The sequence below is a fragment of the Triturus cristatus genome, chromosome 9 (assembly GCF_964204655.1).
Source record: "Triturus cristatus chromosome 9, aTriCri1.1, whole genome shotgun sequence".
In the NCBI taxonomy this organism is placed as follows: domain Eukaryota; kingdom Metazoa; phylum Chordata; class Amphibia; order Caudata; family Salamandridae; genus Triturus; species Triturus cristatus.
The window spans coordinates 1,230,860,218-1,230,881,298 of record NC_140592.1 but is presented as its reverse complement, the minus strand read 5'-3'; the positions used below and the strand labels follow the sequence as shown (position 1 = coordinate 1,230,881,298).

Sequence of the window (21,081 nt, the reverse complement as noted above, 5' to 3'; positions counted from 1 at the left end):
CATCCTTGAGGTCCAGTGAGGCTAGGAAGTCTCCCTGCTTGAGAAGCGGAAGGACTTGCTGTAGGGTGAGCATGTGAAAGTGCTCTGAAAGAATGTACTGGTTCAGGGGTCTCAGGTCTAATATAGGCCTGAGCGACCCGTCCTTCTTTGGAATTAAAAAGTAGAGGGAGTAAACCCCCGTACCCTGCTCGTGGATGGGGACGACCTCTATAGCGCCTTTTAGAAGCATACTTTGCACCTCTTGCTGTAAGAGCGTTAAGTGCTCTGAGGACATAGGACGGTTTCTTGGTGGTATTGTGGGTGGAGTGGAGGTTAACTCCAGACAGTAACCGTATTTTACAATATCTTTGACCCACCTGTCCGTGGTGATGGAGTTCCACGTGGACAGGAACCTTTGTAGTCTTCCCCCGACAGGTGTTATGTGGTCGGGAGGAAGGGAGAGGGCGTCACTGCTTGTTCTTGGGGGAGGACCTGGTGTTGCCGTAGCCACGTCCCCTGCCCTTTGTACTGGAGCCACGATATCCACCTCGGGTGTTTTTATCGTAGGTGGTCTGTGTATTGCCTTTGTTATACGTTTGTTGTGACCCCTGTCCTCTACCTGCCCCCTTGTTTCCGGGGCAACGAAAGGAGCCGCTCCGAAAGGACTGAGTTTGGAGGGCGCCCATGGACTTTGCAGTGTCCGTGTCCTTTTTTATCTTTTCGAGGGTGGTGTCAACCTCTGGGCCGAATAAATAGTCGGGGTTGACGGGCTGGTTCAGTATGTTGTTTTGTACCTCAGGCTTGAATCCTGAGATTCGTAGCCAGGCATGTCGTCGCAGCATGACGCTTGTGTTTATGGCCCTGGCAGCCGTGTCTGCAGCATCTAGTGCACATTTGATGGAAGCATTTGTGAGTAGCTGTCCCTCTCTGATAAGAATTTCTGCACCTTCTTTGAACTGGTCAGGGAGATGTTGGAGTAGTTGCTCCAATGTGTCATAGTGCGCTCTATCGTAGCGCGCGAGGAGCGCTTGAGTGTTGGCTATGCGCCATATGTTGGCAGCCTGGGCGGCAACTCGCTTGCCGGAGGTCTCTAGCACCTTGGACTCTTTGTCCGGGGGAGGAGCGTCACCTGTCGTTTGCGAGTGTGCCCTCTTGCGAGCATTCGCTACGACGATGGAGTCGAGTGGTAATTGTCCTTTGATGTAAGTAGGATCCCCAGGTGCTGATCTGTATTTTTTATCAATCCTGGGGTTTATCACTCGTGCCCTGGTGGGTTCCTTGAAAATGTCCTTAGCTGGTTTGAGGACCCCCTTCAGCATTGGCAGAGTTTTTACATGTCTTTCTGAGGATGCAAAAGTGTCCATTAGAAAGTCATCCTCGATGGTATCTGAGTGAAGCTGTACCCCATGGTTATTTGCAGCACGTTCAATAAGAGCGTTGAACGCCGCAGTATCCTCCGTGGGAGATGTTTTTGCCCCATAGAGTTGTGGGTCCTGTGTATCGAGAGGTGCACTGGGGTCTGCAGGGTCGCCCCAAGTTTGATCAGGGCCCTGCTGGTAATCAGGGTCTGTGTCTACATGGTAGGGTGCTTGGTCATCCATGTAGTCCTCCAATGCATCCGTGTCGGAGCGTGTGGGGGAGAACCGGTGTGGATCCTGGTAGGAGGAATGGAACGGTTCATAAAGGAGAGGTTCTGATTCCACAGGCAGCTTCCTTTTTAGTGGGATCCTGAAAGGGTCCAATGGCGGTTCCGAAGTTATTCTTCGGTCGTGGAGAATCATCCTGCCAGTGTCGGCGTCGATGACACGTGACGGAGACGTCTCGTCCGGTGGAACCGGAGTCTGGGTAACCCGTGTCCTGAGTTGGAACATCTTCGGGATTGTTGACGGAGGCAAGCCGAAGGTAATGTTGGCTGGCCCCGTAGAGGTTGCTGGAGCTCCGATCGGGCCGGAACCCGACGGGTCTTTGAGGGCCGCCGTGGTTTTGTTGCTTTGCGTCGCAGAAGGCCGCACTTGGGGCGTCTGAGGCTTTGGCACCGGGCAGGTTCGTAGAGCCGGGCGTGGATTTTTTCGGTGCCGGCGGGTCCTCGAGTCGAGGTGTGGAGATCACCGTCGACGTCCTCGATACGTGAGGCATCGGCGTCGTCGAGGGAGCGACGCGAGGCGAAGCAGGCGGTATTGCCCTCGGTGTCGTTGGCGTCGGTAGCCGAGTAGGTTTCTCGGTGCCGATGGCCTTTTTCCGTTTGTCGACTCCGATGTCGCCCGATTCCAGTTCGGCACCGAAGTCCCTCTTGGTGCGGTCGGTGCCGACGCGTTGCGCTGGCGTCGAAGGCGTGGAAGGCCTCGATCCGACCAGCGCCACTTTCAGTTTCGGTTTCGTATGAACCGGAGCAGCTTTCGGTTTCGGTTTTGTGGTAGGGAAACCAGCTGGCTTATGCAGCAATGGCTGCCGCTGAACGTCCGAGGCCGGGCCCGAGGGCGGGGCCGAAGAACTACGGGATGGGTCTCGGGTAAGGCCCGAAGGCGATCCCTCGACCGGAGCCAAAGGCTGTGGCGCTGGTGTTTCTTCGGTTTGAACAGGTAGGCCTTGTTCATCATTGGAGCTACTCTCTTCGGCCCCTAAGGCCTCCTCGTCGTCTCCTACCTCGGTGTCGTCTTCACCTCTGTGGAAGAGTGACTCGTCGCCCTCGTCCGATCCGGGGTCGTGTTCGGAAACGGGACTGGAGGGTATGACTTCTAATTCTTCGACGTCGGCCTCGTCGAAGATGTCTGTTGGGGCCGGTGCCGCGTGCCGCGCCTCGAGTCTCGCCGCTCTACGGTTCCTTAGAGTCTTCTTGGAACGGAACCGGGCACAGGCCATGCATGTCGATTCGTCGTGGTCCGGCGAAAGGCATTTGTTGCACACCGGATGGACGTCGATGTGTGGGTACTTCGCATTGCATACCGGACACCTTTTGAATGGCGTCCTGGATTCCATCGTCGAAGTAGTCGATGGACAGGTAAATGCGAAAGAAGTCGGTGCTGAAAGTTAGTAAACTAACAAAATGCTATCGAAACCCGATCGATAAACAGTACCGACGCGAACTAAAGGCCTTTTGGCCTCGACCAAATATTTTCCTAACTTGAGCTAAGATAGCACATCCGAACCCAATGGCGGAAAAAAACAATCTGAGGATGGAGAGGATGCCCATGCGCACTGTAGTCCAGGGGAGGAGTCACCTATCCAAGGATACTTCGAAGACTCTTCCAGGACAACAACGTGCAAACATCCGGACCCAACACTAGGCGGCGATCTATGCACAGATATGAATTCAGCAGCCCACATGCCTCGAACCTGACATTGTGCCGAGGCCGCCGACATCGAACTGGAACCGCCTCACGGCGTCGACACGACTCCAGCGGCGTCGGAGCATCAGAAAAAGGGCAGTAAGTGGAGTAGAGGGCGCCTAAGGCCCTGTGGAGACCTGAGAGACTGCTCTAAGGGGCTAGGGAGGTGCTGGAACCAACCTGACTGTGCCAGGGGTGAGCTGGGACTAATCTAGAGAAGTTGTGTGGAGGGAGAGAGCCAGGTCTCTGGTATTCCCCCCTTGATCTACCTCAGTTTAGGCCTCAGCCTTGTCCAAGCCAGGGAGTAGACACCCCCAAGCCTTCCACATCCCCACAAGCTGTGCCTGGGCCAAATCAGCCCTTAGGAATTCAAAAGTGATCTGATTCTATGAGTGTCACTGTCAGCTTTTAAGTATTTATTAGGGGCACTGTATTTATTGTATTTAACCTATTTATTGCTTCACTGTATTTATTGGTCCACAGTATTTATTGATGCACAATATTTATTGGTTACAGTATTTATTGCCTCAGAATATTTAATTGCCTGTATGTATTGCACTTTTATTTATGCCTTCAGTATTTATGATCACCCCTATTTATTGAATCATTAAGCCAGTATTTATTTGACCTGCACTATCCAAAAAGTTTGTATATTGTGATTGTTATTTATTTTATCCAATCAGCAACTAAGAGAAAAAGAAGATAAAGAAAGATATTTTCATAATTTTTACGGTGTAGAGTCGTTTTTGGAACGGATGCACGCATGGTTATTGTATGGGTATGTCGTATGCTTAGCACGGAGCCTGATTCCTGACCACTCGAGCCAAGCTACCACAGTGTGTCCGGAAGACCACCACCACCCTTTCAGAGTGGGAGTGTGGTTTTTCCAACAGTAGGACATGCCCGGATGTGTGTGGCATGTCCTAATAGTGAATTACAGCCATTTTCGTTTTTCACTATTGAAGGCTACCTGCTCTCCATAGGCCAGAATGGGCTGATGGAATTACTACACGTTGTAATCCCAGTGGACTCAGAGAGCAAGGTAGAAAGTCAAGTTTAGTATGCCTGAACTCAGAATAATAAAATACTTCTTTTAGTAAAGTTTATTTTAATATCCTGCGTTTGTAAATACTACTTTTAGGAAGTTAGTATTTACTGACCTGGCCATTTCAGTCCGCCTCTGCTGTGTGTGTGTGTGTGTTCTGCCTTATAACAGTAAGGAGCAGGGATGGGGAATTCCAGGAGACCAGCTGTACGAGGCGTCCCGACGAAGGTACGGCCCGTACCGCATTAAATACATGGACTGTGCTCACGCGGGAAGCGTGAGGTTCAGCAAGAGGCGTACCGAACGTGTACGACGCGTATTTCTATTTCTATTTCTAGATTTGGTGAAGCGCAGCAGCTACCCCGGCAAAGGGGTGTCCCGGCGCTAAGAACAGATGCACAGATTGAGGGGAGAGGGGGAAAAGGGGAGACTAGGGAGCGGGGAAGAGATGAGTCTTAATTGCTTTGCGGAATGCTGGGAGAGAGTCGATGGAACGAATACTGAGGGGGAGATCGTTCCACAATTTGGGGCCAAGAACGCTGAAGGAACGGCCTCCAGTTCGGCAGAGCCGGGTCCTAGGGATAGTCAGGAGGAGTTGGTTGGAAGAACGCAAATCACGGCCAGGAACGTAAGGTTGGGCAAGGTTACGAAGCAGCGGGGGATTTCTTAGTTTAACGATCTTAAAGATCGTAACTAAGGCCTTGAATTGAATTCGACGGTCCACGGGCAGCCAGTGGAGTTTGCGAATAGTAGCTCTGGCTGAACATCTGCGTGGAAGGCCGATCAGCATTCTGGCTGCCGCATTTTGGATACGTTGGAACCTAGCAGTTTCCGCTTTGTTAGCTCCCAAAAGGAGGACGTTAGCGTAGTCCAGGCGCAATAGAATGGTGGCCTGGACGATAAGCTGGCGGGCCTTAGAATCGAAGAGCCCAAGTATGGGCCTGAGGTTCCTTAGAAGGCCTATGCAGGTGGCTGCCACCTTTTTAGTGTGGGTCTGGTAGCCAAGGTTGGCATCCACCCAGACTCCCAGATTTTTGACGCATTTTTTGGGGAGTGGGGTGGCGCCTAGGGATGACGGCCACCAGTGCTCGTTCCATAGGCTGGTGTTACGGCCTAGGAGGAGCACCTCGGTTTTACCGGCGTTGAGTTGGAGGTAGTTGTCCGTCATCCAACGGGCCACAGCAGTCATACCCTCTTTAAACTTGGATGCCACAGGGGACGGGCTTTCCGAGAGGGTGACAACCAACTGGGTGTCGTCGGCGTATGAGACCAGCGTGAGCCCCCACTCTCTAGCCACGTCTGTAAGTGGCTGGACGTATAGATTAAAGAGGGAGGGGCTCAACGCTGATCCCTGGGGGACACCTTGAGCGATAGGGTGGGATTTAGAAAGAAATGGGGGAGCCGACACCTTAAAGGATCTATCCTTGAGAAAGGATTGGAACCATGCGAGGGCAAGACCAGTCACCCCGGTCATCTCCAGACGTTTTAGAAGGATGTCATGGGATACCGTGTCAAAGGCTGCGCTGAGATCAAGAAGGATCAGCGCAGCACTATGACCGGAATCCAAAATCGTCCGGAGATGTTCCGTAGTGGCCAGTAGGGCAGACTCCGTACTATGGCCTGCACGGAAGCCGTTCTGAGAGGGGTCTAGGATTCCGTGGTTTTCCACATGCTTCGAAAGGATGCTGTTAGCATGGGTTTCGGCTATTTTGGAAATCCAGGGGAGAAGGGATATCGGCCGGAAATTTTCTGGTTTGGAGGGGTCGAGGGTAGGTTTTTTAATTATCGGAGATACCCACGCTTGCTTCCAAGCTATGGGTACAGATCCTGTAGAAAAGGAAAGGTTGAGGATGTTCAGCATGGGGGGTAGGAAAAAGTCCATCGAGTCCAGGAAATGGGAGGGACTCATGGGGTCCGCTGGGGAGCCAGATTTTACTTTCTTACCTAGTCTGATCAGGTCTGCAGCGGTGATGGCAGAAATTTGAGACAGAGGTAAGAGATTGAGATCTGTGGTCTTAGGAGCTCCACAGAGAGGAGCGATCTGCGGGAAGGACGCATAGATTTTCTGGACTTTTTCAACAAAGTATGTTGCGAGCTGCTCACAATGCTCATGGGAAGAAATTTTAGGTAGGGGTGCCCTAGGGTTTTGGAGCTCTTTCACTAGTTTAAAAATGGTTTTAGATGGGTTCGTATTGGAGTTGATTTTGTTGGAATAAAAAGAAGCACGGGCAGATCTGATAGCTTTATGGTAGGTCTTAAGCCTAGATAGGTATAATGCCTTGTCCTGGTTATCGTAGTGTTTCCTCCATAGGCGCTCGGCTTTTTTACACTCCTTGCGCATTGCCCTAAGGGTGTCGTCGTACCACGGGTTGGAAGGAGTATTACGTCCTTTAGTCAACTTAGCCGGAATAAGAGTGTCAAGGCCGTTGCTGATCCAGTTGGTGAACGAGGTATAGGTCGCGTTTAATTCCTGGTTCGCATCGTATTGGAACTACAAGGGTACGGTCCGTACGGTTCACGTCCAGCGTACGCGTGCTCACGCGAGAAGCGTGAGAAACAGCACGACGCGTCCAAACAGCGGTACGAAGCGTACAGGAGGCGCTACGAAGCGCACAATACCCCAAAGAAGCCTATTTGAAGTAGAAAAGTGCCATTTTAAGAACTGTGGACTGCCTAAAAGCAATACAAGTAACTGCAACCTCATTTAAGTAGAGAACTGTATATTTGAAAGCCTGCGTAAAGAATTATATTAATAACTTTATTTTTACATAAATACAGCCTTGTGTCTCTGTGTGGTGGGTTGGTGGTTGTTGTGTGGGACATCTTGAATGCTTAACCTAATGCCCTCTGGAATCTAGCCTGACTGCTCGCGCCACGTTACCTAGAGGGTGAGCAGGGGTTATTTTCGCAGAGTAATCCTTCGCCCTGACTTAGATGAAAAGGGTCCCTGCTTGTCGCAAGTGCATACCTGCGCCAACCAGAGACCCCGGATTCTAACAGTAGGAAACTGGGGTTTTGTTGTAGTTGTCCCCACATTTTTGCCTCCTTTTTAGCTGCTATATGCTGATTTTCGACTGAGTCCACTGAGGCCTGCTAATCCGACCTCATGGCCAGTACTCCTTCCTTAGAACAAAGTGTTGCCTGATTGTTTCACAATAGGTACAGGTCTTTAACACCCCCTGTAAGTTCCTAGTAAATGATACCCCTGGTGCTAAAGAAGGTCCTTAAGGGCTGCAAAATATCTGGTCACCCTAAGGGACCCGCAAGAATTCCACACAGACTGCCTTAGCAGAATGCGTGACATGGTGCAAACCAGGTTTGAAACCCTTACATGGCGCACTCCTGTGTGCCATGCAAAAGATACTATGATGTTGGACAGGCCACATGAAGGGCTTGCTCCCTCCCCGCATGACAGGGCCCAAGCCCCGGACTCCCAGGTGTTACCCACAAGGGCAACCCGCACCCCGTCTCCCAACGGAACTCCTGCCCCCGGACAGCCATGTATCATGGGGCCGAACCACTACCGGCTCCCCCGGCCGGATCAGCCGCCATCTTGGACACTGCGCCACGAGGCCGCGTGGCCTCAGCTCGACCCTAACCCTGGGCCTGGCCGGCCCCGACATCCCGGCACCACCATCCACCCCGGAGGTGAACGGACCACTTGGCAGGTCAATGGGAGAAGAAGTGTCGATGGCTCTCCCCCGCCAGGTGCCGATCGCCCTCCAGCTCCCCCAGGCGCTGGCTCCACCCCCTGCTGGGTGTCTGGACTCCCTCATCCCGGACCCCCCGACCTCCAAGTGCGAGGGTCCGGACATCAAAGGGCGCCAGACCTATAACTAGGGCAGCTCCAGAGCAGGAAGGCAGTTGTATCCTGGAGTCGAGAGACACAGAGAAGAACTCAGCCTTGACGGACTACTGGCGCTGCCGTAGCCCTGCCTTGTGAAATATCGTCCTGCCTGCTGGCGCTGCCGCGGCCTTCTGCATCATCCATCCTCGTCGGGACCTGCTGGCACTGCCGCGGACCGTGTAACGACCACCTTCATCGGGACCTGCTGGCGCTGCCGCGGCCCGTCCAAGCTAGAACACCAAGCTCAAGGATTGTGAGCTATCCACCATACCATCTCAGCTACCAGATTGGTAACCAGACTGTCCCGCTACCCCCTTTTCCCAAACCAAGAGACTAGAATCGAGGGGACCCCTGAGTCCAGACCTCCTTGTACCATTTCATCGTACCTTAAGAAATCACCTATAAAGAACGTTAAATCCTATCCTTGTGTGGTGTATATCTGTGGGGGGGAGGTTATTCATCTGTACGATCGCTGGAGACGGCTCTCCCCGGAGACCTCTCCCCTTGTCCTCGGCCGACCCTCCCGGTCCGTCTAACATTGGTGGCCAGCGGCGCGATCCGAATCAACGCGTAATCGTACAGAGAGTAGCTCACCCCACGACAAAACCACGATGTCAACCAAAGAGAGCGGATCCACCGAGAAATTCCAGATGGATAAATTGGAAGAGTATAGCCATCGTGAACTGAAACAATTCTGCATGGAACTAGGCATTGCTACCACCGGCCTGAGTACCAAAGACGATTTGAAGCACGCCATTGAGTCGTGGGCGGAAACCGGGGTCGCCGGATCCCCAGACCAAAACGGTGCAGCATCGGAGGGGAACGCCACGGCTCCCGAGGAGCGAGGAACGGGCCTCTCGCAGGAAGAGATCCAAGAAAGAGAAAGAAACAGATTACATGAGTTGGAAATGGCACGACTCAAAATGGACGGTGAACTAAAATTAGCCGAGCAGAAACTGAACCTAGAACATCTGCGGCTCCGAGAAGAACGGGAAGAAAAACAGAGGCAGAGAGAGCTCGAAGAAAAAAGACTAACATTCGAACACGAGCGCAAACTGGCAGAAATAGAACTACGGAAACATAATAAAGAACCGGAGGTGCCTGAGCGACCGCGCACCCAGGGAGCAACCGAAAAGAAAGTCCACATCCCCAAGGATGTTGTCCGAGAGTATGTCCGAGAGGACGACATACAACAGTGGTTCAAAGCCTACGAGATCGCCATGACCTCCCACCGGATCGATCGAAGTGACTGGGGAGCCGGCCTATGGGGGAGGTTCGTCAACGAAGGCCGCGATGCCCTACTGCAGCTCCCAGACCATCAGATGTCATCCTATGACCACATGAAGGCTGCCCTCCTCACCCGATATGGGCTCACACCCGAAATGTACCGCCAGAGGTTCCGAGACTGCACCCGGATCCCGGGTACAACTTGGGTGGAATATGTCAACTATTTCAGCCGAGCCTTCGAGGGTTGGATCAAGGGAAGCCACGTAACGACCTACGAGCAACTCTTTAATCTCATGGTGTGGGAGCACCTGTCTAACAACTGCTTCGTCGAGATCAGGCAGCACCTCCTCGACAGTAAATTGACTGACCCACGGCAACTCGCCGCCGAAGCTGACCGGTGGGAAAGCACCCGAGTGGGCCGGAGAGGGCCACACGAGCAAAACCGGAACAACCAAGGTCAGCACCGTCCCCGAGGAGGAGGAGGAGGCCAGGGGCGAGGGCGAGACACCGTCCCGGCCACTACCGCGGCCAGCACCCCGCCCCCGGCCGGCCGGGGCAACCCCCCGATGCGCCCGGGGTTCCGAGCCAACGTCACGTGTCATCGATGCCAGCGAGTCGGCCACTACGCCAATGACCCGAACTGCCCGCAGAACCAAACGCCAAAACCCCGCCAGGTAGCTGCCGCCGCCCTGGGGGGAGAACAAATCTCCGAGGAACAGGAAGAATATGAGCAGGCACAACAAGAGTGGGAACCGGCCGCCATGGTTCTAGCGTGCCTAGGGGGAAAAGACATGGTCCCGCGGGTTCCCCTACCCGCCAACACCAGAAAGTATAGCCAGTGGGTGAACATTAATGGCCGCCGGGCCGAAGCCCTACGTGACACCGGGGCCAGTGTGACGGCCGTCCGCTGTCACCTGGTGAAACCAGAGCAGATCCTGCCGAACATTCTCTGCCCCGTCCGCTCAGCCGACAATTCCGAGAGTCTATGTCGGATGGCCTGCGTCCCCTTTGAATGGGGAGGGGTCTCCAGCATGTTGAAGGTGACGGTCCGGGATGATGCCCCCGTGGACTGTCTCCTGGGGAATGACCTTGAGAGTTCCCCGTGGGCCGCCGTCGAAAGAAGAGAGCACCTGGGGATGCTGGGCCTCCCGGACTGGGCGTGCGTAACCACCCAGTCCATGGCCGCCCGTGCCATCCCCGACCAGAAGAACCAGAATGGCCAGCACCTCCTCCCCCGATCGCTCCAGTAGAGGACACCGACTATACCGACCCCCCAGAGCCAACCCCCGAAGGGGTCGCCCAGCCCCAGGACCTTCCCGGCCTGGCTCAGTGGCGTCAAGAAGGGGGGCCCACCCAGGAACAGTTCCGCCAGGAGCAGAAGACCTGTCCCTCCCTCGAGGGACTCCGCCAGCAAGCCATCGCCCAGAGCGCAGGGGACTCCACCGGAGCCCATTGGGTCTATTGGGATAACGACCTGTTATACAGCGAACAAAGAATTGCGGAGTTAGGGGCCAGTCGAGTGCTGGTGGTGCCCCTCCGTTTCAGAGACTTCCTGCTAAATTTGGCCCACGATGTCCCCCTAGCTGGACACCTGGGCCAGGACAAAACCTACAGTCGCCTGGTGACCCACTTTTTCTGGCCGAGGATGCGAAACGACGTTCTCAACCACTGCTGGTCCTGCCCCACGTGCCAGGCCAGCGGGAAGAGCGGCCGCAAGCTCAAAGCACCTCTGCAACCCTTCCCAGTGGTCACCACCCCGTTCGAGAGGGTAGGAATAGACATTGTGGGGCCCCTGGACCCCCGCACAGCACAAGGACATCGGTTCATCCTGGTACTGGTGGACCACGCCACCCGCTACCCCGAGGCTGTGCCCCTGCGAACTGTAACAGCTCCGGTGGTCGGCCGGGCCCTAATGGGGATCTTCTCCCGGGTGGGCTTCCCCCGAGAAGTCGTCAGCGACCGAGGCACGAACTTTATCTCGAAATATATGAAGTCCCTCTGGCAACAGTGCGGGGTCACCTACCGATTCACGACCCCCTATCATCCTCAAGGGAACGGACTAGTTGAGCGATTCAACCGCACACTCAAGGGAATGATTGGGGGATTGGAAGAGCCCCTCCGTCGCCAGTGGGATGTACTACTTCCGTGCCTCCTCTTCGCCTATCGAGAAGTTCCCCAGAAGTCCCTCGGTTTTAGCCCTTTCGAACTCCTGTACGGGCACCCTGTGCGAGGGCCCCTCAGCCTAGTCAAAGAAGGTTGGGAGATGGCCCCCCTAAAGACCCCTCCAGACGTCTTCAAGTACCTCCTGGCACTACGCAATCAGACCCGGCGATTCAGGGAAATGGCAAAAGCGAATCTTGAGGCCAGTCAGGAGGACATGAAAAAATGGTACGATCAGAATGCCTCCTCCGTCGAATTCGAACCTGGTCAACAAGTGTGGGTGATGTCCCCCACCGAACCATGTGCCTTGCAAGATAAGTGGACGGGGCCCTTCAAAGTGGTCGAACGCAAGAGCCCCGTCACCTATCTCATCGATATGGGTTCCCCCCGAACCCCCTCCGGGTCCTCCACACCAACAGACTCAAACCCCACTTTGTGCGCTCGGAACTCAGCCTCCTGATGGCTACAGACAGTGGGGCGGAAGAAGACTCCGAGCCTCTCCCTGATCTCCTGAAGACTCAGGAGAAAGACGGTTCCGTGGACGGGGTCCGGCTCTCCGATGCCCTCACCCCAGAGCAACGCCAGGGCTGCCGGGACCTCCTGCTGCAGTTTGCTACTCTGTTTTCCCTCACCCCAGGGATCACCCCTTGGTGCTTGCACGACGTGGACATTGGGGACAGTCCCCCTATCCGACACCGGGCCTACCGCGTACCAGATCGGGTGCGGGCCTGCATCCAAGAGGAAGTATCCAAGATGCTCACGCTCGGGGTCATCGAGCCCTCGGACAGCCCCTGGGCCAGCCCGGTCGTGCTGGTCCCCAAAGCCGCTGCCCCCGGCACCACTCCTGAACTCCGATTCTGCGTCGACTATCGGGGCTTGAACGCTGTCACCAGGACCGACGCACATCCTATCCCCCGAGCGGATGAATTGGTCGACCGCCTGGGGGCTGCCCGCTACCTCAGCATCTTCGACCTGACAGCGGGCTACTGGCAGATCGGTCTCACACCCCGGGCCCAAGAACGGTCCGCCTTTTCTACCCCCGATGGCCACTACCACTTCAAGGTCATGCCCTTCGGCATGAAGAATGCCCCAGCTACTTTTCAGCGTCTAGTGAACCAGGTCTTGGCGGGGCTCGAAGAATTCAGCGCCGCCTACCTGGACGACATCGCTGTATACAGCCGCCACTGGTCCGACCACCTCCGAGAGGTCCTGCAAGCCCTCCAGCGGGCCGGCCTCACGATCAAGGCCGGCAAATGCCAAATTGGTCAGGGGTCCGTGACCTACCTCGGACACCAGGTGGGAAGCGGTCTGGTGGCCCCTCTGCAACTCAAAATTGCTGCCATTCAGTCCTGGCAACCCCAGTCACGCAGACCGAGGTCCGAGCCTTCTTGGGACTCACCGGCTACTACCGGCGGTTCGTGAGGGACTATGGCAGCATCGTGGGGCCCCGCACGGGTCTCACGTCCAAAAACCACCCGAAGAAGATTAACTGGACCCCCGACTGTCAAGCGGCCTTCGAGAAGCTGAAAGCCGCCCTGTGCACCGCCCCTGTGCTCCAGGCCCCCGATTACAGTCGGGAATTCATTGTGCAAACGGACGCCTCCGACCACGGCATCGGGGCGGTTCTTTCCCAGCTGAACCCCGAGGGTCTTGACCAGCCGGTGGCCTTCATCAGCAGACGCCTCCTGGCCCGAGAACAGCGCTGGAGCACAATCGAGAGGGAGGCCTTCGCAGTAGTGTGGGCCCTCAAAAAGCTCCGGCCCTATCTCTTCGGTACCCACTTCCGGGTGCAAACCGATCATCGACCCCTGCAGTGGCTAATGCAGATGCGGGGGGAAAACCCAAAACTATTGCGCTGGTCCATCTCCCTGCAGGGAATGGACTTCACTGTGGAACATCGACCGGGCCAAGACCACGCCAACGCAGATGGCCTGTCACGCTTTTTCCGCCTCGACGAGGAGAGTCCAAGAGGATGGGTGACTCTCCCCGCCTTCAGCTGGGGGGGGACGCATGTTGGACAGGCCACATGAAGGGCTTGCTCCCTCCCCGCATGACAGGGCCCAAGCCCCGGACTCCCAGGTGTTACCCACAAGGGCAACCCGCACCCCGTCTCCCAACGGAACTCCTGCCCCCGGACAGCCATGTATCATGGGGCCGAACCACTACCGGCTCCCCCGGCCGGATCAGCCGCCATCTTGGACACTGCGCCACGAGGCCGCGTGGCCTCAGCTCGACCCTAACCCTGGGCCTGGCCGGCCCCGACATCCCGGCACCACCATCCACCCCGGAGGTGAACGGACCACTTGGCAGGTCAATGGGAGAAGAAGTGTCGATGGCTCTCCCCCGCCAGGTGCCGATCGCCCTCCAGCTCCCCCAGGCGCTGGCTCCACCCCCTGCTGGGTGTCTGGACTCCCTCATCCCGGACCCCCCGACCTCCAAGTGCGAGGGTCAGGACATCAAAGGGCGCCAGACCTATAACTAGGGCAGCTCCAGAGCAGGAAGGCAGTTGTATCCTGGAGTCGAGAGACACCGAGAAGAACTCAGCCTTGACGGACTACTGGCGCTGCCATAGCCCTGCCTTGTGAAATATCGTCCTGCCTGCTGCCGCGGCCTTCTGCATCATCCATCCTCGTCGGGACCTGCTGGCGCTGCCGCGGACCGTGTAACGACCACCTTCACCGGGACCTGCTGGCGCTGCCGCGGACCGTGTAACGACCACCTTCACCGGGACCTGCTGGCGCTGCCGCGGCCCGTCCAAGCTAGAACACCAAGCTCGAGGATTGTGAGCTATCCACCATACCATCTCAGCTACCAGATTGGTAACCAGACTGTCCCGCTACCCCCTTTTTCCCAAACCAAGAGACTAGAATCGAGGGGACCCCTGAGTCCAGACCTCCTTGTACCATTTCATCGTACCTTAAGAAATCACCTATAAAGAACGTTAAATCCTATCCTTGTGTGGTGTATATCTGTGGGGGGGAGGTTATTCATCTGTACGATCGCTGGAGACTGCTCTCCCCGGAGACCTCTCCCCTTGTCCTCGGCCGACCCTCCCGGTCCGTCTAACATATGAGTTATATGCAAGTCACCACTCCAGCAGGCCATGGAGCCCTAAGACAGGGTGCATCAGAGCACGTGAGGACATACCTGCATGAGCAGATATGCCCGTGTAATTTAGATGGCAGGGAAGCCATCTAAAAGGTATTTACTGGGCACTGGTCAAAACTAGTTTCTCAGCTACCTAATGGTTTTACTGAAACCGATGGTGTTCAGAATCAAACACCTCATATCAATAAGCCCAAACTGATTCCAGTGATTGATTTATTAAAACATGCACTCAGAGGCTACCAGTTCTCTAGTGTGCTTGCTTGTGGACTGATCCTTCCAGCCTGCCACCACAGACAAGTATGACCACCTAGGAGGTGAGAGCCCCGCTCTCAGAGGGCAGAAACGATGCCTGCTCTGCAAGGTGTTTACACCTGCTCCAGAAGGATGGCTAGTAAATTTGCATGTCAAGGCGGGGAGCTTCAAAGAGCACACTGCCTTTGATGTGTGAGCCTGGCTTCCCCCAGACCTGAAGGGTGCCCCGTGTCCCCGCCACGAGACCCATTTAGCATCAGGACAGGCAGGAAATTAGATATGCAGGAGGCGTGATGCACTGCCAGGCTGGACATACCCTATAGGGTGAGCAGCCTGAAGTGAACATGAAAGTTAGGATTCCACCATCTTGTGTGTGGTGGAATAAGGACTTCTAGGACAGGGTGATGCCCACTCCGCACAGGAAGTGGTCATCTAGGGGGGTATAGTGACCCCAGGGGCAAGTAGCCAATTGGCTACTACCCTTCTCTGCACTTAACGTCCCTAGATTGAGTATTTAGGTGGCCCCCTGACACCAAGAAATCAGACTCAACTCCTGGGAACTGAGGCGGTAAGAAGGACCGAAGAGAGCAAGAACTGAAGATCTGCACCCAAGAATGGCGCAAAACCCTGCCAGGTTGCTGGCACTTGGGCCATCACTGGGATCGACTTCACAGAGAGCTTCCTTGGAGAGCTTCCCAGCACCTCAACAACCAGAAAAGATCTCCCTTGGAGTAGAGGAGCTGCTTTCCTGCACCACAAAGCATCTGCTAGTCCACAGTGTTGCTAGCCACCGGGCTCACCAAACAAGCAGTGTAACGGGAGAAGGTTTTCGCGCTCCAGGGGGTCAGATCTGTCTCCTTGCCAAGATTGCAGATTCCAGGACTTCCAGGAGCCACCCAGCACCAATCCCCTGGGTACCGGAGCAGTTGCCGTAACTAAGGCTTGTTGGCGGTCCAGTGTGGACTCCAACAGCATGAAGCAAGATCTACCGCTGAGGGACGTCAGGATCCACCAGGCCAGCACCAAGAGTGGCCCTGCTTCCCCTTTTCACTAGGTCACCAAGACATGGAGCAAGTCTCTGACCGACCGCGGCTCGATGCCTCAAAGCACTCTTGCACTCTCACCCCACAGCAGGTGTCTGAGGGAAGTGACTGTGGCAACATGGTCCTGAGACAGTCTAAAACTGAGCCCACCCTACGGTTTAGCCAGACTGACCCCCCCAGTCACAGTCTGAAGGCTCTTTTTGCAGGAATTTTTTTCTTTTCTTCGCTGCTTTCTTTCTTTTTACTTTGCTCTTTCTGGTGGATACTCTACCCGCAGATTATTCGCTGCCCTTCAACCGCCCCGTTCTGTTAAGTGAACTCCTGAACTTCAAAAGGTTCCAAGTTCGTTTTAGGCACACTCGTACTTGCATTTTTTTTTTTTTTTTTTTGAGATCTACTTCGGAGGACACTGAATGAGAAAGATTTAGAAACGGACATCAGCACAAGGCATGGTGTTTATTTGCAGCTTTGCTCCATCACTTCTGTGGTAGTAAACAATCACCGCAGATCCACACATCAAAACCAATCGGCATGTGCGAGCATTGCGGTTAAATTCTCTGGATAGAGTCTGCTGTCTGGGGATATTATAAAGCAGAGGAATCTGCAGGTAGAAGTATCCAAAAGAAGTACAGGGTTCCATGACGGAGTCATACTTCCCATTAGAAACTGATGTTGACATGAGGTTAGGGGCTCAAGAAAATGTTGTAGAACACCAGCATCCAGAAGAAAAAAAACACACGTGCCGCATAGATTCAGTGGTGCTACACTAAGAATGATCAGGCTTGGGAAGTTCCACCTTCTATATTTTCTATAGATACCAACAATGATCAAAATAATTGAAGTACCTGTGCAGGTTTCAGAAAATGAGCTTTCTTCACCTACAAGTGGTAGCACAATTAAAAAGGGACTAATATCTTTGAGTCTCCATTTTGTTCAATTTTCCCTACAGTGATGCTTCACCTTAAAGGTCACAGACCATTGGAGAAAGCTCCAGGAATTTATGATGAAACACTAACTGCTCAAGCAAAGACAAGCCGCATTTAACTGTGAAATTTGTTTAGAGAGATACAAGGTCATATCGTCTCACCGTACTCCAATTAAGTGACGTCCCATTTTCACGGATACCTAAAGAAATGCAACATATAAACCCTTTTATGGAAATAAAGGGTATACCTTAAGACCAATCAAGAGATAAAGAGGAAATGTGTGTATCCTAGTTAAATGCAATTCAGAGTACACATTTCAGTGTAAAAACACAGCCATCTTTAAACAAGAATCTTTAAGAAACAGGTCTTTATTATAAAAAAAAGAATCCCAACAGACTGGTTGACATGGGTTTCTGAAAATCATGCTCTGAATACAGCTCTTAGAAGTGGTACGCTTGAATCCACTGCAGAAGAATCACAATGTACAAATTCATCATTAACAAATATAACTACGAGAAGCAAGACTGAAGCAGGAGCGTTAATTTTTGCCATTCAATGCAGAAAGAAGGCGTTCACTTATTAACTAAAGAAATTGTTAGGTGGTATTTTTCCAAGCCAAAGCACTTCTTTAGTAATGAACAACAGAGGACATAGGGACCAATAGTGGGGAAAAAAATACTACTTCTAAAGCCAGGAAAGGGTATTATCTGTAAACTACAAGCAGCAGTGCCAAGGTCAACCACGTAGAAGCAAAGTGCACAAAAAGCAATTACCATAGCTGCTTCTGAATGAAGTCCAATATCCCTCTGAAATGTTACTGAGTAAGTACCAGCAAGAGGAATTTGTTCAAAATGGCTGCCACATTAGTGGATAATTTAAAAAAATAATATTAAAAAAGGCACAATTATAAGCGGTTACAAAACACTTCATTAGGGATGTTGGAGCTGGCATACCACATGCAGCCTTACATGTACCTACCGTTTCGGTCTGTCTGGGGAGTAGTGGTGGGTGTGCGATTAGTTTTAAGTTTGTTCAACGCTCCACTAACAATATCTGAAATGTAAGATACACAAAGCTAATGCAACTTAAAAATCAGATCATCTTGCTGTTCTACAACCAAGAGAGTACACTTACTTATGGTGTGGTTGTACTAGAGGACAAGTGGAGTCCTGGACATAAAGCATGGCAATGAAAGGAATACATTGTGCAGTGCTCAGATTCCCTATTGGAGCAAGATTTTTCTCATGTGCACTATTTGGAGGTCATAATTGAAGGTCAAATTTGCGAAGAGAGAACTGGGCCACAGATGAGGAAACTACTGCCATAGTGCACACTGAAAAAGTCTACCAGGTCAAGGTTTTTCCAGATTGGAAGGTGATGTGGGAACATGTTTACACATAGAAAATACTACAACTTGTAAAATACTGCCTGCAGCAGGAGCTTGAATCAGAATTTTCCAGCACACGAACCAGTTAGGTTTAATTTTGCACAGGGGTTATGGGAAAAAACCTCAAAAATACCCTACCCCGATACGCATTATTCTTGACATATATGTATGAACATCCTCCTCACCTCCTACACTGCGCCGTCTCCTCTTCTTGCGCTCACCAGGAGACTCCCATTCACCATCCTCATAGTTCTCCAAGAAGGACATGGGACAGCCAGCATCAACTCCAAGCATAGCAGGGATCTTCTCCAGAATGGAATCAGGAAAACGGCCTGCATCACCAAGAGAACGAGTATTTCAAAAACTGTAGCTTTGGACAGAACATTGAAACAAGGAAAGTGATGTGAACCTTTGACCAACTATGTCCGTTGACAGGTGGCGTCCACTCTAGTGGACAATCGTACCGACATGCGCTACCTATATATTGGAAACTGAACAGGAGGATCATCTTTGGACATAGACGATGAATTATTTGAAACTGAACTACTAGGATTAGGAACTCATATGCCATATAAAGAACACTATAGAAGCCCTGAAGTAGCACGGGTGCCGAAACACGTGCTGACTGCACAAAGCGAAACCCAAAGGCTGTACTATACTCCTATATGGATTCTTCTGTAATTATGGACTCAAGAATTTGAAAGACTACTTTAAAATATGTTTTTATAGGATTTTTTAAAATAGGCTGCATAAATGTATCCCCAAAGGCTGTACTTTGTGATACTTACTTGGACAACCTTACATAATATCTACATACACATTCATCTGTAATTATCGACTCGTGAATCTGAAAGATTGTACCATAGCATTTTTTTTAGGATTTGATAAAATAAGATAATAAATTATATTTGGAGTTATATAGCTATAGGACTATTATAATTTGTATTGTCTTCTCCCTGAAAATAATTATTTTATAAATTAGAACTTTAAACCAGTGGGATTTCTGGTGTATTAATCAGGTGTAGGACTGCAGTGCCTTTTTCACGGACTTAAAATACCATGCTACTTTAATGTAAAATGTTGTTGACTTCAAGGTTCAAAGACAAATTACATGTTCATTGAGTTTAGCTGCCAATGGCCACAAGGAAATTGACATACGATTAGAGGAAATTACAGGGTCAGCGCCTGTTATTTTTCAACAATAGGACAATCAAGCTGTCTGATACAGTTCAGGAATACAAAGAGGAATTGCATAGTGTCATAAAAAGAGGCATAACCACCAGAACCACCGTTTTTAAATGACAGACAGCCTTTGCTGTCCCAAGAAGAATTCAAAGCACCCACTGGTGTTAACTCCTCTTTAAAACAACTTTCCAGAACCACAGGTGTCACAGCTACTGCCCTGTTTAGTGTGCACTCAGTCTCTGTGAAGTTTCATGATTTGTTTTGCCCTTACTATCTTCATGGCAATACGTATCTGCCAGTCAAAGAATCTGCGACTTTCTCCTGAGCTGCAACACATTACTTGCCACGTTCACTGATTGACAGCAAAGACCCCGACACAAGAACATTCACATTTGCTTCTATGCTCGCAAAATTCCTACCTAGTATCAAGATTGGGAGTAGACTAGCCCAAAACCTCGGCATTAACTCCCTGGGTGAGTCGGCCGGGAGATTACGGAGTAGGGGAAAAAACACACACATTATTTAATGCAATCAGGAATTAACAAGTTTCATGACTGCCACACAAACCACAACCAGTCATGAGGGTCAGTTTTAGACATTAACACAAAATTACTCTTCCTCCTTCAATTCCCCCCTCCCCCCCCCATCGCCCACCACTTTTGTTTTTATGCCAATCCTCTCCTCAATTCTGTCCAATCCTCTCTAGCCATTTCCTCAATCCTACCTCCCCAATCATTCCTCAATCCTACCTCCCCAATCATTAATCTCTCCTCCCCAATCCTCACAATTCCCAATCCTGATACTTATTCTAGTCCTCGTAAGCCCCCTTACTTAACCTAATGCTCCTCAACAATCACTTCCCACCAAACGCCAAATCCTGCACCCCTTGCAATCCTCATCCAGTGCTTCCCCAGGTCATTTCCATCTTCTCCCCGGTCCTTTATAACCGGAGTCATTGAGATAGTAAACCATGCATTTTAGCTCACCAACATTATGGAATATTTACATTCCACAATATACAAGCAATCCCTTTTTTTGCAGGCACATTGTATTTTTTACGTTTCGGAATTAAACTTTGCCTAGCTTTAGTACAGGTAAGTTTCAATTCTATTATGGACACGGAGGCGAGGATTAGGCCTTCCTTCGCTTTATTTTAACAGCAGCCATTTTAAAACGCAACAAAACTACTTTTCCCATGAACACCAGGGAAAAAGAAAAAGTCCAAGTCCATAAGTCTTTCCTCTCTGCCTGTAGCCTGGTCCCAACGTGGTCCTTCCTCTGTTCACTCCTTTCTTCGCTGCTCAGCAGAAAGTTAAGTCGCTTTCTCTTCTCCTGCACAATATGGTGTTTATTACTGTTTAGAGGGTACAGCAATAAGTTTCTTTTATGTGATAATCTGATTCCTTTCCAGATTCCTTGCCAGTCACGGGACACTTGTGTGCTTTACGCACTGTTTTGCCCACTATTTCCTGCGGTAAGGTCCTCCCACCGCTTGGGGGCGCTGTGGCACCTCTTGGCAGCACGAGTTTCCCTTCAAACTTATTGCCAAACGCACGCTGTCCTGAGGAGAAGCCCAACCTGGTCTCTTGCTGGGTC

At 52.0% G+C, this 21,081-nt stretch overlaps 1 protein-coding gene across 5 annotated transcripts in view; it reads right to left on the bottom strand.

Annotated features, from left to right (window-relative positions):
• ARHGAP11A (Rho GTPase activating protein 11A) overlaps nucleotides 1-21,081 on the bottom strand; it is a 144,962-nt gene that overhangs the window by 72,992 nt on the left and 50,889 nt on the right. For 3 of the 5 annotated variants that reach the window (XM_085627316.1, XM_085627315.1, XM_085627317.1), the window contains 2 exons: nucleotides 18,486-18,632; nucleotides 17,892-17,966 (listed from right to left, as the gene is read on the bottom strand). In XM_085627316.1, the coding sequence (XP_085483442.1) occupies nucleotides 17,892-17,966; nucleotides 18,486-18,632 (222 nt within the window). The remainder of the gene's footprint in view (nucleotides 1-17,891; nucleotides 17,967-18,485; nucleotides 18,633-21,081) is intronic. The other 2 variants (XM_085627319.1, XM_085627318.1) reach the window with 1 other exon arrangement.